The following is a 23,575-nucleotide window of genomic DNA, read 5'->3' on the forward strand; positions in this document are numbered from 1 at the left end:
GTCTCCTTGAGAATTACTATGGGCTTGCTTGCCCCACTCAAGGGGTATGGGGTTACTTGCCCTTCAAACACAAAACCCTGATAGCCTTCAGGAATCCTATTCACATTTCCTGCACTTGCAGTAGTAAATTTCCTGTGTTGCACTCTTACTGCAGTTAAAGCTACAGCTTGCTCTGCTGTGCTTTTCATCAGGTTCGCTTTTGCACTGAACGGATGTCCCCTGATTAACCCTACAGGTTTTCCCTTTAGTTTTCAGCAGTCAGCCTTTAGATGATCTGCCTTTATTACAATGGAAGCACACATGTCTCCGGATCTCACTCTTGCTCACCGCGCCTTCCTTTTTGGCTAGAGAAGGGCCCCCTGTGTCTTCTGCTTTTCTTTCCCTCCCAGGACTGCTTGGGCTCCTATCACCTTCCCACCCTTTGTCCTTTTTGGATTTGTGGGGGTGACTGGGAAAGGTTCTCCCCTGGGAAACTGACTTATAAATTAAAGCAAACTCATTAGCCAGAACGGCTGCTTGTCGGGCTCCCTGAACCTGCTGCTCCTCTGCGTGGGTTTTTATTGAGATTGGGAGAGAGTGTTTAAATTCCTCTAATAGATTTACTTCTCTGAGATTCTCATCGCTGAGCTGTACTTTAAGAGTCCTCAGCCACTGGTCAAAAGCCAGCTGCTTGCTTCTTTCAAACTCCAGATAAGTTTGAGCTTGCTTCTTGAGGGTTCTAAACTTTTGAGTTTAGGCTTCGGGTATCAATTCATGAAAGTGATTTCTGACAATGCAGCAGCCCGCTGATGTCATCAAAGTGCGCCAAGCTGTGCACATGTGCAGCTATAACTTGCCAGGACGAAGTGGCGCATGCGCGGGATGATGTCACCACGCAACACCAACGTCATCGCGTAACCGCGTCTGGTCCATCTTCGCACATGCACAATACAGCTTCATCGGGTATCCAACCCGCCTCTCTTTTCCCCCCCCCCCCCCACCCCACCCCCCACCTGCACTCGGCTGGAGGAAACGGCTGAATGGGAGACTTAGAGGCTGGAGCTCCCCCCTCCCCCACCCCCCCAACTAGCTGCTCGCTCCGGACCTCGCTGTTCCCCTCCACTCCACTCCCCTGGCCGATTGTTCCCCACTCCTTGCTTCACGCCACCCCAATCTCCAGTCGCTCACTCCCTGCTCTCCCCTACCCCCGCTAGTTCCATGCTGTGCTGCTTCCCTCCTCTCAGCCTCTCGCTCCTACGTTGTCCCGTCACCTCTTGTTTCTTCAGGTGGTGCGTTGAGACCGATCAAACATGGGAGTGAATGGCCGAGAGGAGGGAAGTGGCACGGCTTGGAGCTAGCAGTTGGTGGGGGGAAGTGGGGACTGAGCGACCGGAGAGCGGGTGCCGAGGAGCGGGAAACAATTGGTCAGGTGGGGCCAGCGAGGTTTGGTGCAAGCGGCTGAAGTGGGGAAGCGGTTGGTGGAGAGGGGGAGAAAGCGAGTTGCCGAGGGGGGAGAGAGCGGGCATTGGGGCAGGAGTGAGAGGCTGCGTTTGGGTGAAATCAGTCCTGGTCAGTCATATAATCGAATCACAATAAAGCATTGGCAGCACATTTTATACTCTGTCCGATTTCCAATGGAAATATAATCATAAAATTCCTTTTGCATTTAATAGGATTACTGGAATATTAACTGGATCTGAAGATTACAGTTAGTACAGTTAGCATATTACTGGGCTTCCATCCAACTTAATGTAAGGTTAGTTTGCTAGAATGATCTAACTATAAGCATTTCCTGTGATTAATTGATCAGCGCCATCTTTAATCCTGGCAGTTGCCTGAATGTCGCAGATGCTGACATTCCAGTTGAAGAACCTGCATTTGCGCATGTGCAAGTACTGCGCCACCTAGTGGCTGCGTTGTCAGCAAATGCAGCCTTAATCCATATGCCCGAGGATAGCACTTTTTTATCTGTTCATAATTCAATAAACTCTCATCTGGCAGCAGGGAATAAACCTCATGGGCTTTTCCGGTTAGCTTGCTTTGTTATGAAAGAGGCCAGGTCTCAGCTGGTCATTTTAGCTGCCTTGCACTTTCTGAAAGGCACAAAAAAATTCTTCTACATCTTTCTCATTGAATTTTGGGATTAGTTGAGCTAGTTTTAACAGTTATGTACCCAACCCTGAGTTATGCTCCACCATATTGGCCATGCTTTCACTGGGGTTACTCTGTCACCCCCCCCCCCCCCCCCCTCAAAAGTTAACTCAAGCCACTTCAGTGCTCTTTCTTCACATTCCTTCCAAAATATTCTTTCTCTCTCCTGTTCCTTCTCCTGTCTCTTTCTTCACGTTCCTTCTGAAAGGCTCTCTCTTTCTCCCTCTTCTGCCTTTCTCTTTCCCTGTCTTCTAATTCAAGTTTCCTTTGTTCCAATTCTATCTTTGCTAACAATACCCTGTCGGAGTCTGCTTCTAACCCTGTTTCTGCTTCTTCAGATTCAAGGGAAAAATGGTTAGCCACTAGTCTTAAGAGTTCAGGCTTCCTAGCCTTGCCACGTACAGTGATCCCACACTGCTCAGCCATTTTTCTCAGCTTATCCATAGACAGTGCTTTTATATTATCCCAAGTTCAGCCTGGCTTGGAGAGCTACTAGCTTCAGTTGCAGACATGTTGTATTCAAAAACACACAACCACAAGAAAACGTGTATTGAAATTTTGCTCTTTTTTGATTGGGAACAATTTGGCTTCCCACTTCCAATTTCTTTCGTTTGTCTGTGGGTAAAATCCAGGACGGTAGCCCCCAAGTTTCTGTTACGACTAGGTGAGAAAGGGGTCTAGGGGTTCCTTTCAGCCTTCACCTGGTCTTACCATACAGGGTTCAATTTTAAACACACCATGTTTTTAGCTTCCCCCGGTCAATCCTCGTTCACCACTTTCTAATTATAAGGCAAAGAAACCAGCACAAACAGGGTCTATTGGGTTTAAAGAAGAAAAGTTGACATTTATTAAACTTAAACTCTAATTTGGTTAGTGCCTACGGATATGTGATGTACCCACGCTATCATGCATACATACGTTACACATATGCAGATAGAGACAGAAAAGAGCAGAAGAAATGAAGTGGAAAAGTTTGAGGCAATATCTGAAGATGGTTTTTGTTACTGTTCTTTGAGCTCACTGTAGAGTCCTTGATTGTAGGTAGATCTTTTCGTTGGGGCCCAATATTCTTAAACCTTGTACGTTATAGGAACCTTTTCTCTCTTGGGGTTCATGTGTCTTCAGTGGATTTGGAGTTCTGTTAGAAAAAGATGGGAGCAGAAGGAGAGGCTGTGATGAGCCAGTCAGGAGAGGTTTTTTCAGTCCAGGAGCAAGCAGACACTGAGTTCAAACTGTTTGTACAATTGAGAAAACCCAGGTTGCCAAGCTGGTTAGTCATGTGACTAGCTGGTCTGACCACGTCTGTTAGTGGATTCTCTGGTTTTAGCCAACCCTGGAATGTCTCTTACACACAATACCTGGTGCTCAAAGTCCATTGTGGGTTAAATTGGAGCAGGGAATAGCCCTTTTGTCCTTCCGAGCATTGGCTGTTAGTATGCAAAAAATGTTTTTCCAGCCAAGGGACTGGTGATTTTTTAAACAAGTCTTTTCTTCACTTCAGCAACAGTTTGAAATTTAATGTCCATGTGGGGAAATTAATGTGCCTCATTCTTGGCTGGTGGGGGTCTAGCATGACACTATCATTTTATCTGTGCGCATCTACTGTAATTCTGGACAAATAATTTTTTATTTTATTAGAGATGCTTTTTATTTTTTTCCTTTCTCTGAATTCACATAATACATGAAAACGTTAGGAAATTATCATTTTATTCAACTGTTTATCATTTGGAAATCCCTATCAGTGCAAGTAGAGAAGGTAGCAACAGAAGTAAATTGATCCAACACAGAAACCATGAGCATTTGTCTGCTGGCTGTATAAGTTCCAAGAGGGATAGCTAATTTTCTCAGCTAGTTCTGGAACTGCCACAGAACCTGCTAAAAGGATAGCATGAAAATATCTTGAAAATATTAAGTTGTGGCCTTATGAGCTGTGAAGGGTACATGGATTTCCCAGATAAAGAAGTATTAAGACTTCTCAAAAGGTTCACCTTTACATGGTATATTGTCTGCTCAAAAGGACCCTATACTTGCTGAAGCCAAAGACCAAGTCTGGGATCTTTCAGTTGTCAAGTGCCTGGAATGGTAGGAGGATTTAGCTGTGGAGGCATAGCAGTGCTTTCCATGGTGAAGATAGTTTAGGTGAAGAATAACTGGACCAGTCATTGTGGCAGACGCATTTGAGTTTTGGCCCATGGACTTAAAGGGCCAAAAATGGGGATTGTGAAGGAATTAGAGGTAGGGGTGAGGGACTATTTGAGCAAATCACCAGTGGCAGGAGGATGTGTGCAATGAGGGAGACAGGTAAGTGGTCAGAGGTAGTTTTGTTTGTGGTTTAGACTAAGGCAGCATTGAGGCCACAAAAGGTGCCATAGTCGAGGAATAGCTTTGGTTGTTGGTGGGGAAAGCTTGGTGAGATTGAGTGGGGACAGAATTAGAAACTGCAGTTTACTTATTTAGGGGAAATGGTGCAGTGGTAATGTTGCTGAACTACTAATCCAGAGGCCTAGGCTTATGCCCTGGGGACACTGTTTCAAATCCCACCATGTCAGCTGGTGGAGTTTAAATTCAATTATTTAATAAAAAATGGAATTGAAAGCTAGTCTCAGTAATGGTGCAATGTAACTGTCATCGATTGTTCTAAAAATCCACCTGGTTCACTAATGTCTTTTAGGGAAGGAAATCTGTCATCCTTACCTGGTCTGGCCTGCATGTTGCTCCAGACCCACAGCAATGCGGTTGACTCTTAACTACCCTATGAAATGGCCTCGCAAGCCACTCAGTTCAAGGGTAATTAGGGATAGGCAACAAATGCTGGCCTTGCCAGTGATGCCTACATACCATGTAAGAATAAAAGAAATTGAAGCTGAAAGTTGCTACTTTGATATAAAGTACTTTAGTAGTTTCGTAGAAAATTCCAGACTAACAATAGGCCATAGGAGGTACAGGGAGGAAATGTTTACTTCAGTTTTTCACTTCTGTCATATGGACAGGTGGAATATTCTAAAAGCATTACGTTTACTCTCTCAAATTTTGCCAGATATGCAATTAAATGGAAAACATCCTTTTTTTTCCCCTTCCTGTCCTGTAGACAGGGATAAGGAGCTTTCTATACTGTTCTTCATATTATAAACTTGGGTATTCTTCCATGAGAAGCATTAGAGCTGTTCCTGATCCTGTTCTTACCTGATTTTCTCACATTCACGCACACAAACATACTCGCATTCACACACACACGTTCTCCAGTAGGGGTTACTGGATAACAATTAGGAGTACGAATGTTGATTGATTTTTTTCTTTGCCCTATCCCGGCACACACAGACTAACCCAGCTCAGATCACCCAACTGAGCAGAGACCGGGAATCAAACTTGGAACTTTCTAGTACTTTTACGTTGGATAGTACCTTTAACCACTAAACCAAAAGGAAGAACTAGAAAGAAAAGAAATGCAAGGGCTAGACATGCAACGTTTATAACCAGAAACCCAGCTGATAATATGACGTCATTTCGAAAGAAGTTTTTAAAAAAAATCTTTTTTATTAACTATAAATGCTGAAACATGGGCAGGATTTTGCCCTTTGGGTCAGAACCCTTCACTGTATGGGAAACAGTCACCCAGCAGTGATTTTCCCCAAACTGGTTAATTAGTGGCCAGAAGGCAGACTCGCCCTCCAATTAAGGACAGCAATTGGGCTCTCGAAGCTGGAGGCCAGTCAGAGGCCCATCAGCTCAGAAGAAGCAAGAGGATGCCTTTTCAAGTAAGAAAGACAGAATGTACCTCAAGATGGAGGCGTCCTGTCCAACTTTTCAAACTTTGAAATAAAAAATAGACTCAGCAGCTGGGCCAACATTGTGGAGTGGTGGCCTGTGACTGCAGTTGAAGTCAGAGAGGTGGAGAGTGCCTTAAAGCCTGCCCGGAGAACTGAGCCCCTGGTCTACTGCTGGGAGGCTGCCTCCAGGCAGCTGGTCTAGTTCCTGATGTCTTGGGGGGCCTGGAGCTGACTGAAAAATCCCAGTTGGCCTCTAACAATAGACCTTAAGGGTCCCTTAATTGGCTACCTGTCGCTTGCGGCCGGGTAGCCCTGCTGACCCCCCGACCCCATCCCACCTCCAGGAAAATGGCCTGTGGAGGGTTGGTGTTGGCCTCCATGCTCATTCCCATTGAGGGGTAGAAATCCAGCCCATGATCTCTAGTTTACTGGAAGTCCATGTAATAGCCTTTTTCTGTTTACTGCTTGCATTGGTAGAGGCTTCAATGAGGGGAATATCTAAAATCATGTGTGGTTTTAATTTTTCACACATTCATTCACCATTTATTTCCTACATCAAATTTAAGTCTTGTCCAAATCAAATGAGGTATATTTTCTTCCAGTTGCTAACATAAGTGAAAAAGGTGAGATTATAAAACTAGGTTACCTGTTTTATACTTGGAGTATCTTTTTTTAACTTGCATTACTGCCTGCAGAAAAATATACCAGCTGATGACAACTCTGCATTTCTTAGACTTATACAGAATCAATGAATTTGAACCCAGGTGATAGAACCGATTTATCTTGCTTAGTGTTTAAATAGGACAGGCATTAGAACCGCACTTGCTATTTTTTTCCTCTCAAAAATTGTATCTGAATTTTATTTACTTTGAGGGTGGCACAGTGGTGAACACCGCAGCCTCACAGCTCCAGCGACCCAGGTTCGATTCTGGGTACTGCCTGTGCGGAGTTTGCAAGTTCTCCCTGTGAACCGCGTGGGTTTTCGCCCGGTGCTCCGGTTTCCTCCCACAGACAAAGACTTGCAGGTTGATAGGTAAAATTGGCCATAATAAATTGCCCTTAGTATAGGTAGGTGGTAGGGGAATGGAGGGAAGGTGGGGATGTGGTAGGAATATGGGATTAGTGTAGGATTAGTATAAATGGGTGGTTGATGGTCGGCACAGACACGGTGGGCCGAAGGGCCTGTTTCAGTGCTGTATCTCTAAATAAGTAAATAAATAAATAAAATGGCAATGCTTACATTTAACTGCCATCTCACGATTCCTCTGCGCAAATATAATTTTGTTGTATGGACAACTTTAGTTAAGTTGGTAGAGCATAAATCTGTGTTTTTGTTAGAACAAACCCCCTCCCCCCCAGTTAAATTGCTAAACATATTAGTAAACAGAATGGAATTTATTTCCTTGCATTACTTCTGGTTTGGTTGAGAACTGTGACCTATTGGACAATATGTGAAAGGTACCCTTTAATGCTGTCATGACTACAAGTACTTCAGCACAGTGATACTCCAAGCTAACCTCAATATTGTGAATTTTCTGAGCTTTGTCTTTGTTTTCTACAATTATTTGATATAATTCTATATCTATGGCAGAGGCCTGGCTGGATATCAACTAGCTGCCGGCTTACTCTTTTCATGGTAACCTAAAAGGAAATGCGGGTGGTGGGGGTGGGTGGGTGCCTGTGGTTAAAACTTAACCATTTCACCAATGTCATCCTTGTTTTCCCTGCTATTGTAGCTTGTGTGTTGGCATGGATCAAGTTGTTTGAGGAGGGGAAATAATGTGCTCTAGGATTAAATCTTCCTGTTATCGGGTTTGCTGCTGAATTCTGCAACTGCATTGGAAAATACTTATTGTGCAAGTCAGTCTTTAATTGCACAAATTATTTTGTATGTTCTAAATATATGTGGCACTGCTCAGTCAGGAAATAACATGGATATTTTAATTGTGTGCCAGTTTCTGACAACAGTGGAATGGAGTTTACTCCACTGCACTTTTCTTCGTTTAAACATTTATTGCTGCTGCAATTATTTCCAGATATTTTAAGTCACTTACTTGTGGCCAAGAGGGTGTGGGAAAATGGTGCACTGACACGGAACACAAAGGTCCGAGTGTATCAAGCCTGTGTCCTCAGTACCTTGCTCTATGGCAGCGAGGCCTGGACAATGTATGTCAGTCAAGAGCGACGTCTCAATTCATTCCATCTTCGCTGCCTCCGGAGAATCCTTGGCATCAGGTGGCAGGACCGTATCTCCAACACAGAAGTCCTCGAGGTGGCCAACATCCCCAGCTTATACACACTACTGAGTCAGCAGCGCTTGAGATGACTTGGCCATGTGAGCCGCATGGAAGATGGCAGGATCCCCAAAGACACATTGTACAGCGAGCTCGCCACTAGTATCAGACCCACCGGCCGTCCATGTGTCCGCTTCAAAGACGTCTGCAAACGCGACATGAAGTCCTGTGACATTGATCACAAGTCGTGGGAGTCAGTTGCCAGCGTTCACCAGAGCTGGCGGGCAGTCATTAAGGCGGGGCTAAAGTGTAGCGAGTCGAAGAGACTTAGCAGTTGGCATGATAAAAGACAAAAGCGCAAGGGGAGAGCCAACTGTGTAACAACCCTGACAATCAAATTTTTCTGCAGCACCTGTGGAAGAGCCGGTCACTCTAGAATTGGCCTTCATAGCCACTCCAGGCGCTGCTCCACAAACCACTGACCACCTCCAGGCGCTTACCCATTGTCTCCCGAGACAAGGAGGCCAAAGAATAAGACTTGTACATTTAAATTTACTTTTGGGATCTATCTATTTTTCTTACACTTGGTTTGAAAAGTAGCTTCCGACAGGGAGATGGTGAAATTTATATGAAATAAAAATTTGTGTATTTACCAATCACTGTACCTAGGGAGAAAAGTACAATAGCTTGGAATTTTTGTTTGCTCAGTGCAAATGGAAATTCTGACCTATATCTCTTGCTGTTAGTGTCTTTTTTTAAATTTGTTTTAGGTTTATAGTGTTGCATCCATGTAAATAATAAATGGGTAACACTGTACTACTTCAAATAATACTGTTTATTAAACTTGAACTTTTTCAGTGGATTAATACTTCTGCTTTTTTGAAAAAAATGCCTGATTACATTTCTACTTTCCTCTCAACATTACTCTAGTTATCTTGAGATATGGGCAACTCCTCAAGATAGTTTATTTGGTGCAGCTGGTGTGAGAATTCTGTGCTTCTGCTGTAGCGTTAATAGGTCTTGGAAACTGAAAACTAGTGGGCTTCAAAACTTCATTGCAAGATGAGTCAAGTCTGCACAACCAACCTTGGCTGCAATCATCTTGTATAAAAAAGAAACACACATACACAACACACAATTTACAAAGCTTCATTGATGATCTAATTTATTTTACACCTGGACAGTAAAATAGAAAGACCTATTAAACCACCAGAGTGAAAGAGATACCTGTGGGGTGCAGCATGATGTGCAGTTAAATGTGAAGGTAGATTCTTTAGAATTTGAAATGTTGAGTCTGCCATTTCATTGCCATGCAACATAGTAAAATACAGGCAACAAAAGTGAGTCCAGTTACAACTTGAGAAGTTTCCTTTCCCCATTAGGATCAAAAAGATAGTGTGGAACTTACTGGTGTAAAGGAGGACGGGTTAGGTTTAGAATGGTGATTCCTCTTTGAAGTACCTTAAAAGGATAGCTGTGCAAGCCATGTTAAATAATACTTCTGGCAACAACACTAGCATAGTAATGCTGCATCCCCGTATATGGGTACACAAAAAAGTGCTGCTTCATAGTTGGCCTGTTCCTAGGTATATAATGTTGAATGTAGCGTGCAAAGCTAGTACTTTGTAGCTGTATCAAAGGCACCTGTTCCTGTCTTTAGATTACGGTATAAACAAATGTGTGTTGAATTAGAATGAAGACAAAATACTGGCCAGTGCAGCAGGGTGTTGTTGAAAATCAATTTTACTTTACGTGCAAGGGATATTGCAATGAAAAGTTACATTTTCTTTGCAATTGAACTATTATATATAGATTTTGAGGACAAGTTACATTGAAATTCAATCTATATACAGTACATAGAAATGTAAATGTTCATCAAAAAAGGATTTAAAGTTTACTTGTAGTAAGTTTGAATTGTGAAGTTTGCTAAAATATAAGTGGCTGAACGGTATGCTTGTTTTATATAACTTGCAAATTACAGTGTGCATCGCATTTATACATATATAAACAGACATTGCCCTTTCTTCTAGCAATAACTGTTCTCTCATTGTACCTTTCTACATTTCAGCTTTTACCAGACCAACTGGTTTTGCTCCTGGAGTTGCTGTTCGAAGTGAAGTCCTTATCTTCCCGAACACTGCAGTGGTTACAGAAGCACTGTTGCCTCAGGGAACAGGATGCAGAGGTAATTCATTTACTGGCCCACTGAACTGTTTTGTCAACACTTGATAAACTGTGCCAGAGGGGAAAAATGCAGTTCACAGAGCTTAAAACGGCAGCTGTATATTCATTTAATAGTCAAAATGCTCTGTAAATAATCAACTCCCCTGTTTCTTCCCCATTAGGTTTAAAAAGATTTTTGGAGTCCTACAATTTTGTTGGTAGGGTGGAAATAAATTTCTATCTGACTTGTACAACAGCTTCAAAATCTTATGTTTCCCAATGGCACTGTTCGAGTTATATTCCACTTCAAAAGTGTTTCACAAATGCTAATGCAGCAGCATTGTTTGTTTTTAGTATTGCAGATAGCTGACTGTGGGATCTTTCATTTGTGGAAATAAAACCCTTTATTTCTGAAAGAAAATCAGTTTAATGTATCACTTAATGTTTTAAACGTACATTTCGAAAGTGCAAAGTGTTTTGGGTCATTCTGAGATCATGAAAGGTTCTATATAAATACAACGGTGGTGGGGGGGGGGGGGGGGTGGTGGCGGATGGTGCTGGAATTTGTTGGTGTAGTGCCGCTTCTAGGTTCTAGCAGCGCTATGCAGACTTGTCAATTCCCTGGGGGTAGGCAGTGCGTGGGTTGTCGTCTTCGAGCCCCTGGGGACTCGAAGCGGTGCTACACGAATGAATTTCTCCCCCAAGTCCTTTTTTGCTGTTGCACATTGCACTGTTAGTTTCAGCAGTCTATCCATCATATCGTTCTATGCTGTTTCTGTAATTTACCACTATTCGTTTCACATTTCCATTGCTTATGTCCCTTTTCTCACTCTCATCACTTTGCAATTGAAACATTAAATGTTCACTGCGCACCAGCCCATTCTATCTAAATCCTTTGTATTTGGGCCACCTTTAATAAAAAGGAACCTGCATTTATATAAGCATCTTTTATGCCCTCAGGATATGCCAAAGAATTTACCAGCCAAATAATCACTTTTGAAATGTAAGTTATTGTTGTTCTGGAGGCAGATATGGCAACCAATTTGCACACAACATGGGCCCATGTGCAGCACATGAGGTAAATGAATGGCTAGCTTTGGTGGTGTTGGTTGAGGGAAGAATGTTGACCAAGTCACTGAAGAGCTCTCAGTTTCTCTCCAAACTAGGGCCATGTGATCTAGGCAGACGCAGGTTTAATGGCTCAATAAGAAGACAACACCTCTGACAATGAGAATTTACATGGTCCTGTTGCGAACTGTCAAGCTTAGACTATCAACTCAAGTGTTAGGACTGAGTCAAGAAGGCAAACAGCATTTTAGGCTGGCCAACCAGGGGGGCTAGAACACAAGTTACAAAAGGGAGCTTGTCTGTATTACTAGATTAGCAAACCTTGAGTTCTGTGTCCAATTTTGGTCCAAGTGCTATCTATGATGCAGATTAAACAGTTCTAGGGAATAGGCACTGGAGCTACAAAGGGAGAAATAAACTTGGAATATTTACACTAGAGAGCAGTAGATTAAAAGGATACTTTACTGAAGCTCTCAATATTCTAAGAGTTATAAACTGTTTGCCACAATCACAAATTTTGTTAGCAGGCACTTTTCCTGTTCGAACAGGAATCATTGAACAGAAGGTTTAGATTCAAGTTTTAAATTTAAAATTTAGATACTTCACACGCAGTGTGGTGAATGTGGAACAGACTGCCCAGAAGACATTTCAGACAGAACTGACTGTCAATATATAATATCGCATCAGAGACACTGGGCTGAGAAAGCAGCTCTGGAGGCAGTGCTGCCAGCAATCTCGTGCTACCAGTGAGCGTGCCAGTTTGCCAGTATGAATGTGTACGACCCGCCCTCCCCTCCAACCCCCCAGCCAGAGGCGGGTAGCCAACTCTGCCTGTTGAGGGCACTCATCAGACTGCATCTGGAATTTTGCAGACAGCACGTGGGCCCCTTCCGCTTAGGCCAAAGCCTGGCCAATGGATGGAGGTGACCTCCCTGCAGCAGGCCTGGGGCCAGCGACACCTCATTTAATTTACACTCCCCCGCTTTCACCAGCGCAGCCATGATTGCCAGAGGGCTGCTGCTACAGGCCATCCCGTGGAGGCATTCCCCCTCCACAATGATTGTTTGGCAGCTGTGGCTGCATTTTATTTTTAAACATTCTAAAGTCTTCATAGGGCGCCTCCATCTTGGTGCGCACTCTTGTTCTCCCATCTACATCAGCAGTGCCCAACTCTCCTGGTGGGGCTGCCGGCTGCTAAAGCCTCGGACACTCCAATTGGCTCACCTGGCTGTGGAACCCGCCTGCCATCCTAATTGGACGGGGCTCCCGGAGGTGGCCTCTTAATTAGCTGCCTCCTCCACAATTGGGGCTCTGCTGCTGGCATTTCTGATTCCTTTCCTGCATTTCAAACCAACGCTGGGGTTGGGACCCGGGAATGTAAATCCAATCCACAGTAACTGATGCTGCCGGCAAATTTAACAGGAAAATAGTTTTAAAAGATATTGCTTTTTTTCATTCTTGATGTGGGTATCACTGGCAAGGCTAGCATTTATTGCCTCTTTGGTCCAATTGAGTGGCTTGCTACCCACTTCAGAGGGTAGTTAAGAGACAGCCCCATTGGTGTGGGACTGGAGTTACATATATGTTATACTGGATAGGGATGGTAGGTTTCCTTCCCTAAAGGATGCTAACGCACCATTTGGGTTTTTACAATAATCCAACAGCGTCATGGTTACTTGTTACCAGCGTTTTACTTCAAGACCTTTTTTGGCACTGAGTTCAAATTCTGAAACTGGCACAGTGGGATTTGAGCTCTTAGTCTCTGGATTATTAGTCCACGCTTCTGGATTACTGGTCCAGCAACAACCACTACATGCCAGTGGGTATAGAAAATACAGTAAAGTATGGGTGCTGCAATATTCAAATGAAGCCCAGACCTCAAGTTTAACCCTTCACAGGGGTTTCCCTCCTCTTCCCCACCCTTAGAACCCATGGGGAATCCAGAATAAGAGGGCACAATCTTAAAATTAGAGCTAGGTAATCCAGGAATGAAATCAGGAGGCACTTTTGCACACAGTGGGTAGTATAAATCTAGAAAACTCTCTCCCAAAAGGTTGTGGATACTGCAGCAATTGAATTTTTCAAGAGAATTAATAGATATTATTTAAGGTTATCGAGGGATGTGGATCAACAGCGGATAGATGAAGTTGAGGTACAGATCAGCAGTGATCTAATTGAATGGTGGAATAGGCTCAAGGGAAAGAATGACCTACTCCTGTTCCTGTACCTCAACTATCTTAGTTGCCAACGTTGTAAATGGCATCCCTGTTACTTGTGAAATGCTTCAGAGATGCACCCTAGAATAATGACATTGCAAAGTGATGACATCAAGGGGAATTGTTTTTGCACTTAAGCCAGTTAAGCAGTCTGGATCATTGGAATTGGCAGGTTGCAGAAGTCTTGGGGGCAGGAGCAACACCTTATTATTTTGACAGAGAAGAAGCATAATTTTGCAGTTGAGGCAGTTAGGTGTTCCGTGTTGGGGAACTGGTAGCGTAGTGGTATTGTCACTAGTAACCCAGAGACCCAGGGATATTGCTCTGGTGACATGGGTTCGAATCCCACCATGGCAGAAGGTGGAATTTGAATTCAACTAATAAAAATCGGGATTTAAAAACTAATCTAATGATGGCCATGAAACCATTGTCGATTGTCGTAGAAACCCATCTGGTTCACTAATGTCCTTTAGGGAAGGAAAGCTGCTATCCTTATCGGTCTGCACTACATGTGACTCCAGACCCACAACAAAGTAGTTGACTCTTAAATGCCCTCTGAAATGGCCTAGCAAGCCACTCAGTTGCACCAAACCGCTACAAAGTCAATAAGGAATGAAACCGTCGGACCACCCGGCATCGACCTAGGCACTGGAAATGACAACGGCAAACTCAGCCCTGTCGACCCTGCAAAGCCACCGAAGTAACATCTGGGGGCTTGTGCCAAAGTTGGGTGAGCTGTCCCACAGACTAGTCAAGCAGCAGCCTGACATCGTCATACTCATGGAATCATACCTGACAGACAATGTCCCAGATACCACCAACACCATCCCTGGGTATGTCCTGTCCCACTGGCAGGACAGACCCAGCAGAGGTGGTGACACAGTGGTATACAGTTGGGAGAGAGTTTCCCTGGGAGTCCTCAACATAGATTCTGGATCCCATGCAGTCTCATGGCATCAGGTCAAACATGGACAAAGAAACCTTCTGCTGATTACCATCTACTCCAACCTCCAGCCCTCGCCCCCACCACTCAGCTGATGAATCAGTACTACGCCATGTTGAACACAACTGGGAGGAAGCACAGAGGGTGGCAAGGGTGCAGAATGTACTCTTAGTGGGGGACTTCAATGTCTATCATCAAGAGTGGCTCGGTAGCATCACTAATGACCGAGCTGGCCGAGTCCTAAAGGACATAGCTGCTAGACTGGGTCTGCGGCAGTTGGTGAGGGAACGAACGAGGGAAAAATATACTTGACCTCATCCTCACCAACCCGCCTGTCGCAGATGCATCTGTTGAAGACAGTATTGATCCGAGTGACCACCGCATAGTCCTTGTGGAGACAAAGTCCCGTCTTCACATTGAGGATACCCTCCTTCGTGTTGTCTGGCACTACCACTGTGCTAAATGGAATAGAATTTATTTCGACTGGGCATCCATGAGGTGTTGCGGGCCATCGGCAGCAACAAAATTGTACTCAACCACACTCTGTAACCTCATGGCCTGGCATATCTCCCACTCTACCATTACCATCAAGCCAGGAGACCGGCCCTGGTTCAATGAAGAGTGCAGGAGGACATACCAGAGGGCAGCATCAGGCATACCTCAGAATGAGGTGTCAACCTGGTGAAGCTACAACCCAGGACTACTTGCATACCAAACAGTGTAAGTGGCTTGCGATAGACAGAGCTAAGTGATCCCACAACCAACAGTTCAGATCTAAGCTCTGCAGTCCTGCCACATCCAGCCGTGAATGGTGGTGGACAATTAAACAACTAACTGGAGGAGGTGGCTCCACAAATATCCCTATCTTCAATGATGGGGGGAGTCCACATCAGTGCAAAAGTTAAGGCTGAGGCATTTGCAACAATGTTCAGCCAGAAGTGCCGAGTGGATGATCCATCTCGGCCTCCTCCTGAAATCCCGAGCATCACAGATGCCAGTCTTCAGCCAACTCGAATCACTCCATGTGATATCAAGAAACAACTGAAGGCACTGGATGCTGCAAAGGCTATGGACCCTGACAACATTCCAGCAATAGTACTGAAGACCTGTGCTCCAGAACCTGCCGTGCCCCTAGCCAAGCTGTTCCAGTAGAGCTACAACACTGGCATCTACCCGACAATTTGGATAATTGCCTAGGTATGTCCTGTACGCAAAAAGCAGGACAAATCCAACCAGGCCAATTACCACCCCATCGGTCTACTCTCGGTCATCAGTAAAGTGATGGAAGGTGTCATTGGCAGTGCTATCAAGTGGCGCTTGCTTAGTAATAGCCTGTTCAGTGACGCTCGGTTTGGATTCCGCCAGGGCCACTCAGCTCCTGACCTCATTGCAGCCTTGGTTCAAACATGGACAAAAGAACTGAACTCAAGAGGTGCGGTGAGAATGACTGCCCTTGACATTAAGGCAACATTTGACCGAGTATGGCATCAAGGAGCCCTAGCAAAACTGGAATCAACGGGAAACAGAGGGAAAGCTCTCCGTTGGTTGGAGTCATACATAATGCAAAGGAAGATGGTTGTGGTTGTTGGAGGTCAATCATCTCAACTCCAGGACATCACTGCAGGAGTTCCTCAGGGTAGTCTTAAGCTCAGCCATCTTTAGCTGCTTCATCAATGACCTTCCTTCAATCATAAGGTCAAAAGTGGGGATGTTCGCTGATGACAGCATACTATTTAGTACCATTCACAACTCCTCAGATACTGAAGCAGTCTGTGTAGAAATGCAGCAAGACCTGGACACTATCCAGATTTGGGCTGATAAGTGGCGAGTAACATTCGTGCCACACAAGTGCCAGGCAATGACTATTTCAAACAAGAGAGAATCTAACCATCTCCCTTTAACATTCTATGGCAATATGATTGTTGAATCCCCCACATTCAACTTCCTGAGGGTTACCATTGACCAGAAACTGAACTGGACCAGCCATATAAATACCATGGTTACAAGGGCAGGTCTGAGGCTAGGAATCTACCTCCTGACCCTGCCCGCCCCCCTGCCCAAAAAACCTATCCACCATCTACAAGGCAGAAGTCAGGAGTCTGATGGGATACTCTCCGCTTGCCTGGATGGGTGCAGCTCCAACAACACTCAAGAAGCTTGACACCATCCAAGACAAAGCAGCCTGCTTGATTGGCACCCCATTTACAAACATTCACTCCCTCCACCACTGACGCAAAGTGGCAGCAGTGTGTACTATCTACAAAATGCACTGCAGCAATGCACCAAGGCTCCTTAGGCAGCACCTTCCAAACCTGTGACCTCTACCACCTAAAAGGACAAGAGCAGCAGATGCATGGGAGCATGACCCACCTGCAAGATCTGCTCCAAGTCACACACTATCCTGACTTGAAACTATATCGTCGCTTCTTCACTGTCGCTGGGTCAAAATCCTGGAACTCCCTTCCTAACAGCACAGTGTGTGTACCTAACCCACATGGACTGCAGCGGTTCAAGAAGGCGGCTCACCACCGCTTTCTTGAGCAATTTGGATGGATAATAAATGCTATCCTAGCTAGCGATGCCCACATCCCATGAACGCATTAAAAAAAATTTAGATGAGAGTATAACCGTAGTTTTCATTGGTTAATCATGGCACCTTTTCCATGATATTCCATCCATTGATCCCATCTACGATATGCAACTCTGAACAGAGTACCCAAAATGTTTTGTACAAGTTGTGAATTTTACAGAATCCTTTCATTTAATAATCTAACATTGTTTCCTATAAGCGGACTACATCTGCACACATTAAAGGAGGTGTACTTCTTCCCCAGATTTGTCCTATCTCCACAAAAATGCCTACCCAAGGGATTAGAAAATATTGCACTTACAGTAATTTTAATGAATTTCGTGTAATCTGTGCTTAGCTACCAAACTCTCTTCAAAATACTGTATCAAAGACCAAAGGTTTTCAAACTATAATTAAATTAGATATTAAAAACAAAAATCAGTGAACATTAAGAGCATTTAAAAGTCTAGAATGAATCAATTACCTTTGCAGGGTCAGCTTTTAATTGAGTATATGAATCTGATAAATTTGTGTAAATATCCATTTCATAACAAATTCAGCTTCTTGAAGATCTTCTGTATTGACATACACTGCCTGCCTATGTACTTCCACATCCTTTTGGGTTTGTTGATTGCTGCTGTGCATGCTTAGCATTGAGTCTGATAAAAATCCTAGGTCTGTTTCAGCTTCAACCATAGCTATTTCAACACCATTCATGCAATAAGCGTGTTTTTATCATAATTAATTTCCATCTTGCTTCATGTTCTGCCTGTCCCGAGCATTGTTTTTCAACAATTTCCCCACCAGTGACTCCCAGTTGTTCTTTCTTACAGCATTTCCCTTGCCCCCAAATCCTAAAGTATCCTTTTGATCAACCATCTGGTTCACTCATTTTAATGAGTTATTCACAAACCCCCTCGTGTGCATGCTGAGTGCCAGCAGCTTCCATGTGGATGTATTGAAAAGTTTTTTTTTAATTTGTTCTTGGGATGTGGGTATGCATCACTGGCAACACCAGCATTTATTGCCCATCCCTAATTGCCCTTGAGAAGGTGATGGTGAAAAGTTAGAGCAACTTTTGTGTTCACTCAGTTTTTTTAAGTGCTTCTTCAGTGTTTTCCTGTTGCTCACAGTATAAATTGTGGTAAGAGAGTAAAGTTAATGCAAAAAGAGGAGGGGAGACAATTAAAAAAAAAAAAATCATTCTGCTGCTAATGTTTCTGATTTCCAGCATTGGCTTGTTTTTTTTCTCTTTATGAAATATCATTGTTGCATGCTGATCAGTAAAATTGGTACATGGTAATTTGGTGTTGGTAAACTTCAAAGGTGCTACCCAAGAAGTTAGAGATGCGAGAAGGCTGTTCTATTTTGAAAGCTCATCCCTTTAATACATTAGCTTTCCCATCATTGCGTTTTATTGTGTTTTAAATAACAATAATACATTTGGATCTGTTGCCTTCTTAATGGACTCTTCCAAACGTTAATCGTTTGTTCCTGATGTGTTCTCAGATTTTTAAAACTAATTTGCATATATGTCCTCTTGGTCAAGTTCCTTGGCATGCTTTGAAGGCATAACCTACATTTACCTTATTGGTACCATTTTATATACTTCAAAGAGCTCTCCCCTTAACTGTTGTCTTTTCAAGTTTAAGCTTTAATCTTTTATCAGAGCTTATCCATTTTACAGTCCATTTGCTCTTTCCTATGTTGAGCTCCTTTATAAATGTAAGTTGTTGGGCATAAAAAGAGAAATCAGAGGATTTTTTTTTTATGGTTCAGTAACCAAAACTGAACACAGTATTGTAAATGTGGTCAAAACTCTGCCTTTTGCAAGTTATATTCAAGCATTATCATTGTTAGCTTTTTAAACTGTTTCATCACATTAAATGAACATTGAAAGTGTCTACCATTTTTTAACCTGTGTAATAGTGACATTTGTCAGTGTTAAATTAGTTTGTTCAACTGCTTAATTAATCCAAATACTCCAGAAAATATTCTGCTGCTTTCTCTGTCTTTCTTGCTGCAAGAGTTGGAAGTTTGCAATTGGTTTCAGTATGCAGCTCATTAATGTAGATTAGAAACAATGAGGCTATGTGCACTGACCCTTACGGAACTCCACTTTACTTCATTTCCAGTCTGACACCTTTAACATGTACAGTCTTTTTCTTATTTTTGGTTAATTTCTTAAACAGTCCCATGTCATAATCTATATTTCTGTGACTTTTAGCTTCATTTAAAATATTGCATGTGGAATTTTATCAATAAAGATTTTTGGAAGCATTAATTAGTAACGGTACTGATGCTGTGATGCTCAACCCCACAATCTCATAATGTAAGAACACTGGGTTTAAATATCTCAACAATTCTGTGCCAAAGAGCCACACTAAATCTCAACCTCCTTGCTAAGAAACCACCTGGGTTTACCACTCAATTTGTGTCCAGAGGTGACTGATGTCCAAGTTTGCCTCACTGAACTATCGTAGATTACTTATTTATTTTTACTTTTATTTAGAGATACAGCACTGAAACAGGCCCTTCGGCCCACCGAGTCTGTGCTGACCATCAACCACCCATTTATACTAATCCTACACTAACCCTATATCCCTACCACATCTCAACCTGTCCCTATATTCCCCTACCACCTACCTATACTAGGGGCAATTTATAATGGCCAATTTACCTATCAACCAGCAAGTCTTTGGCTGTGGGAGGAAACTGGAGCACCCGGCGAAAACCCACGCAGACACAGGGAGAACTTGCAAACTCCACACAGGCAGTACCCAGAATTGAACCCGGTCACTAGCCACTGTGCCGCCCGTTCAGATTGAACATGAATTTACCTAACCAATCCTCAATAGGATTACCACAAGGTACTGAGTGAATGAATGAACTTTTTCTTGCCAGATCAAAGAAAATATCAGACAAAAAAAAATGTACTAACGACTATTATAATTATCTCTACTTAAGCATGGAATATACAAGCAATTAATGCATATAAATAGTTATATATGAGGCCAACCAACAATTTGAATGACAGTGAGTAATAAACAGTTTGTTGCAAATTGAATAACATAGGTTATTGAGGCAGTTAGGTATATCACTGCAATTCAGCCTTAACTAGTTTGCTGAATACTAAATTATAGTTGAGATCAGCGCCTGGGATTACTGCAAATTGCTGAGACTACTCTATGTGTATGTTCCTTAGTTAGCTGACAATTTAACAGAATTGGAAAGCCAGTCTTTGAACAGATTAAAATCTAGTGTTACTGAGTGCAACTTGTTCAGAGCTTATACAACCTTGTCCTTATTGGTAGCGTGGTCGAGTTGATCGTCCTCCTGCAGCATGACGTGGTTAGCTATTGGAACGTCAATTTGATGAGGCCCATCGATGATCGGATTAACTATTCAACTTGGATTATCTGTTTCTGATGAACCCACTTTACAAGTAGCTGTATCTGAGCTGGCTGGCTTAATTTTTGTGGTCCTAATCTCAGACAACTTCTACAATTAATAACAATAACCTGCACTTGTATAGTGCCTTTAAGGCAGTAAAATATCCCAAGACGGGCGGCACAGTGGCGCAGTGGTTAGCACCGCAGCCTCACAGCTCCAGCGACCCGGGTTCAATTCTGGGTACTGCCTGTGTGGAGTTTGCAAGTTCTCCCTGTGTTTGCGTGGGTTTCCTCCGGGTGCTCCGGTTTCCTCCCACATGCCAAAAGACTTGCAGGTTGATAGGTAAATTGGCCATTATAAATTGTCCCTAGTAAAGGTAGGTGGTAGGGAAATATAGGGACAGGTGGGGATGTGGTAGGAATATGGAATTAGTGTAGGATTAGTATAAATGGGTAGTTGATGGTCGGCACAGACTCGGTGGGCCAAAGGGCCTGTTTCAGTGCTGTATTTCTAAACTAAACTAAACTAAGACATTTCACCAGAGCGCTAAAGGCCTGCTCAGGTCGGGAAAAAGAACCTGACTCGGCCGGAGTCCTTCCCACTTTGCACCGAGCCCAAGCCTGACCCGAGCCCGACCTGGCCATTCCTTTACTTACCTTCCTGACGCCGAAGCTGCAGCGCGTGCGTGATGATATCATAGTGATGTCACTCGCTCACTGCGCAGACGCAATTTCGTCCCGGATTCCCAGCTCAGGTAAGTTTTTAAATTTCAATACTTACCAGCAGAGTACTTAACATGTGTATCCGGCCCAGCCCAACCTGATCCGAGCCCGAAGGCCGGACTGGAAAGAAGGGCTCGACCTGAACCTGACACATGTCGTCAGGACCCGTCGGGTTTGGGTCAGGTAGCAGGCCTTTATGTAGCGCTATCGAACAAAATTTGACATTGAGCCGCATAAGGAGTTATTAGAACAGATGACTAAAAGCTTGGTCAAAGAGAAAGGTTTTAATGAGCATCTTAAAGGAGGATAGAGAGGTGGAGAGGTTTAGGGAAGGCATTCTAGAGCTTAGGATCTAGGCAGCTGAAAGCAGGCCACCAATGAAGGAACAGTTAAAATTGGCAATGCACAAGCGGTCAGAATTGAAAGAGTGCAGAGATCTTGGAGAGTTTTAGAGTTGGAGGAGGTTACAGAGATGGGGAGAGATGATGCCAAGGAGGGATTTGAAATCAAGGGTGAGAATTCTGACATCAAGGTATTGCTGGACCAGGAGCCAGTATAGGTCAGTGAGCACAGGGGTGATGGGCAAACTGAACTTGGTCCAAGTTAGGTTACAGACAGCAGGGTTTTGAATGTGCTTATATTTAAGTAGGGTGCAAGATGAGAGGCAAGTCAGCGGAGCTTTGGAATAGTCAAGTCTAGAGGTAAAAAAGGCATGGATGAAGGTTTCAGCAGCAGATGAGCTGAGGCAGGGGCAGAGTTGAGTGATGTTTGGAGGTGGAAACAGGCAGTCTTGGTGATGGAACATATATGTGGTTGAAAATGTATCTCCAGGTCAAATACAAGACCAAGGTTGCCAACAGTGTGGTTCAGCCTCAGATAATTGCTATGGAGAGGGATAGAGTCGGTGGCTAGGGAATGATGTTTGTGGTGGGACTGAAGACAATGGCTTCAGCTTGCGCAATATTTAGGTGGAGGAAATGTGTGCTCCTCCAGTACCGATGTCGAACAAGCAGTCTGACAACTTGGAGACAGTGGAGGAATTGAGAGAGGTGGTGGTGACATCGAGCTGGGTGTCGTCATATAGAAACTAACACTGTGTTTTCACATGATGTTGCCGAAGGGCAGCATGTAGATGAGAAACCTGATGGGATCAAGGATAGACCCTTGGGGGAGTCCAGTGATACTGGTGTGGGAGCAGAAATAGAGGCCATTGCAGGTGATTCCTACAACTGGATAGCTAAGAATAGAAGTACTGCGGATGCTGGAATCTGAAATAAAAACAAAGTTCTGGAAATACTTAGCAGATCGAGCAGAATCTGTGGAAAGAGAAACAGAGTTAATGTTTCAGGTCTGTGACCTTTCTGTGACCAGTACTGATGAAAGATCAATATTTCTGACCCTCCCCCTTTTTATTGCCCCCCCCCCCACTTCATCTGAAAACATTGTAACCAGAAATAGTGAGCTGCCATTCTTATCCTTCTTTCAGCCATGTAATATATCTCAGTAGTATATCCTACTCCAATGTGTCATCTGTGCTCTCAGCTCATCTGCCTTATTTGCTGGACTTCTTGCATTGAAGTGTATACCATTTAGCACTGCCAAGCTTCCTTGTCGTCTATTTTCTGGCCTTTGTTTTCCCTGCCTTCCAAATACCCTTACTGTTATGATCCCCGTGGAGACCACCAACAAACAAACAAGAATCAAATCCACCAAATGTCGCAATTTCGGAAACAAAAACCAAACAGGCAAGATGTCACTTTTATAAATTTTACTTGAACGCTCAAGCCAAAACCAACGTAAATTAAACTTGAACTAACAGTTAAATGATGATCGATGTATACATCGTAAAGGTTAATTAGCAGATGCAAAAAAGGTAGTCCTTACAAGTCCATTGGCAGTTCTATCAGTATGGTGACGTCAAACAGTTTCACAGTACAATAAAATTAGGATCTTCCTCAGGTAGCTTTTCATGTCTGGTCCTCCAGGATGCAAATATGGAAGTAATGATGTCTTGTCGATAGCGAGCGATGCAATCTTCACTTTAGCAGTTCAGTCTTGTCACCTCTCAAATCACCTTGGCTTTCACACCACTGCCCTGATGGTGCTACACCATGGAGAACCAATGGTCAGGCTTCCGACCAGGCTTCTTTAAACAACAACTGCAAGCTTTCACAATTCTGATTGCCTTCTTTTAAAAGCACACCCAGTTCTTTTAGCTGGCTCCAACAATCTGTTGTTTTCTTGACAAACTGAAACAAAAACTTCCAGTCACATGCCCTTGGTGGTAAAAAAACAAGCTGCTTTTTTCCTCAGTCATAAGAATGTTTGATGGTTTGACCTTCCAGAACCTGGAAACCCCCATCCTCAAAT

General features: G+C 43.5%; 1 protein-coding gene across 14 annotated transcripts in view; it reads left to right on the plus strand.

Annotated features, from left to right (window-relative positions):
* Nucleotides 1-23,575, plus strand: part of aopep (aminopeptidase O (putative)) — a 356,223-nt gene that overhangs the window by 256,165 nt on the left and 76,483 nt on the right. For all 14 annotated transcript variants that reach the window (XR_010974905.1, XR_010974900.1, XR_010974901.1 and 11 more), the window contains one exon: nt 10,200-10,316. Coding sequence is in view for 6 of the 14 variants with exons in the window: in XM_068030074.1 (XP_067886175.1) it covers nt 10,200-10,316 (117 nt within the window). In the remaining 8 variants the exon portion in view is untranslated. The remainder of the gene's footprint in view (nt 1-10,199; nt 10,317-23,575) is intronic.

This window comes from Heterodontus francisci, chromosome 4, assembly GCF_036365525.1.
Source record: "Heterodontus francisci isolate sHetFra1 chromosome 4, sHetFra1.hap1, whole genome shotgun sequence".
Lineage (NCBI taxonomy): Eukaryota > Metazoa > Chordata > Chondrichthyes > Heterodontiformes > Heterodontidae > Heterodontus > Heterodontus francisci.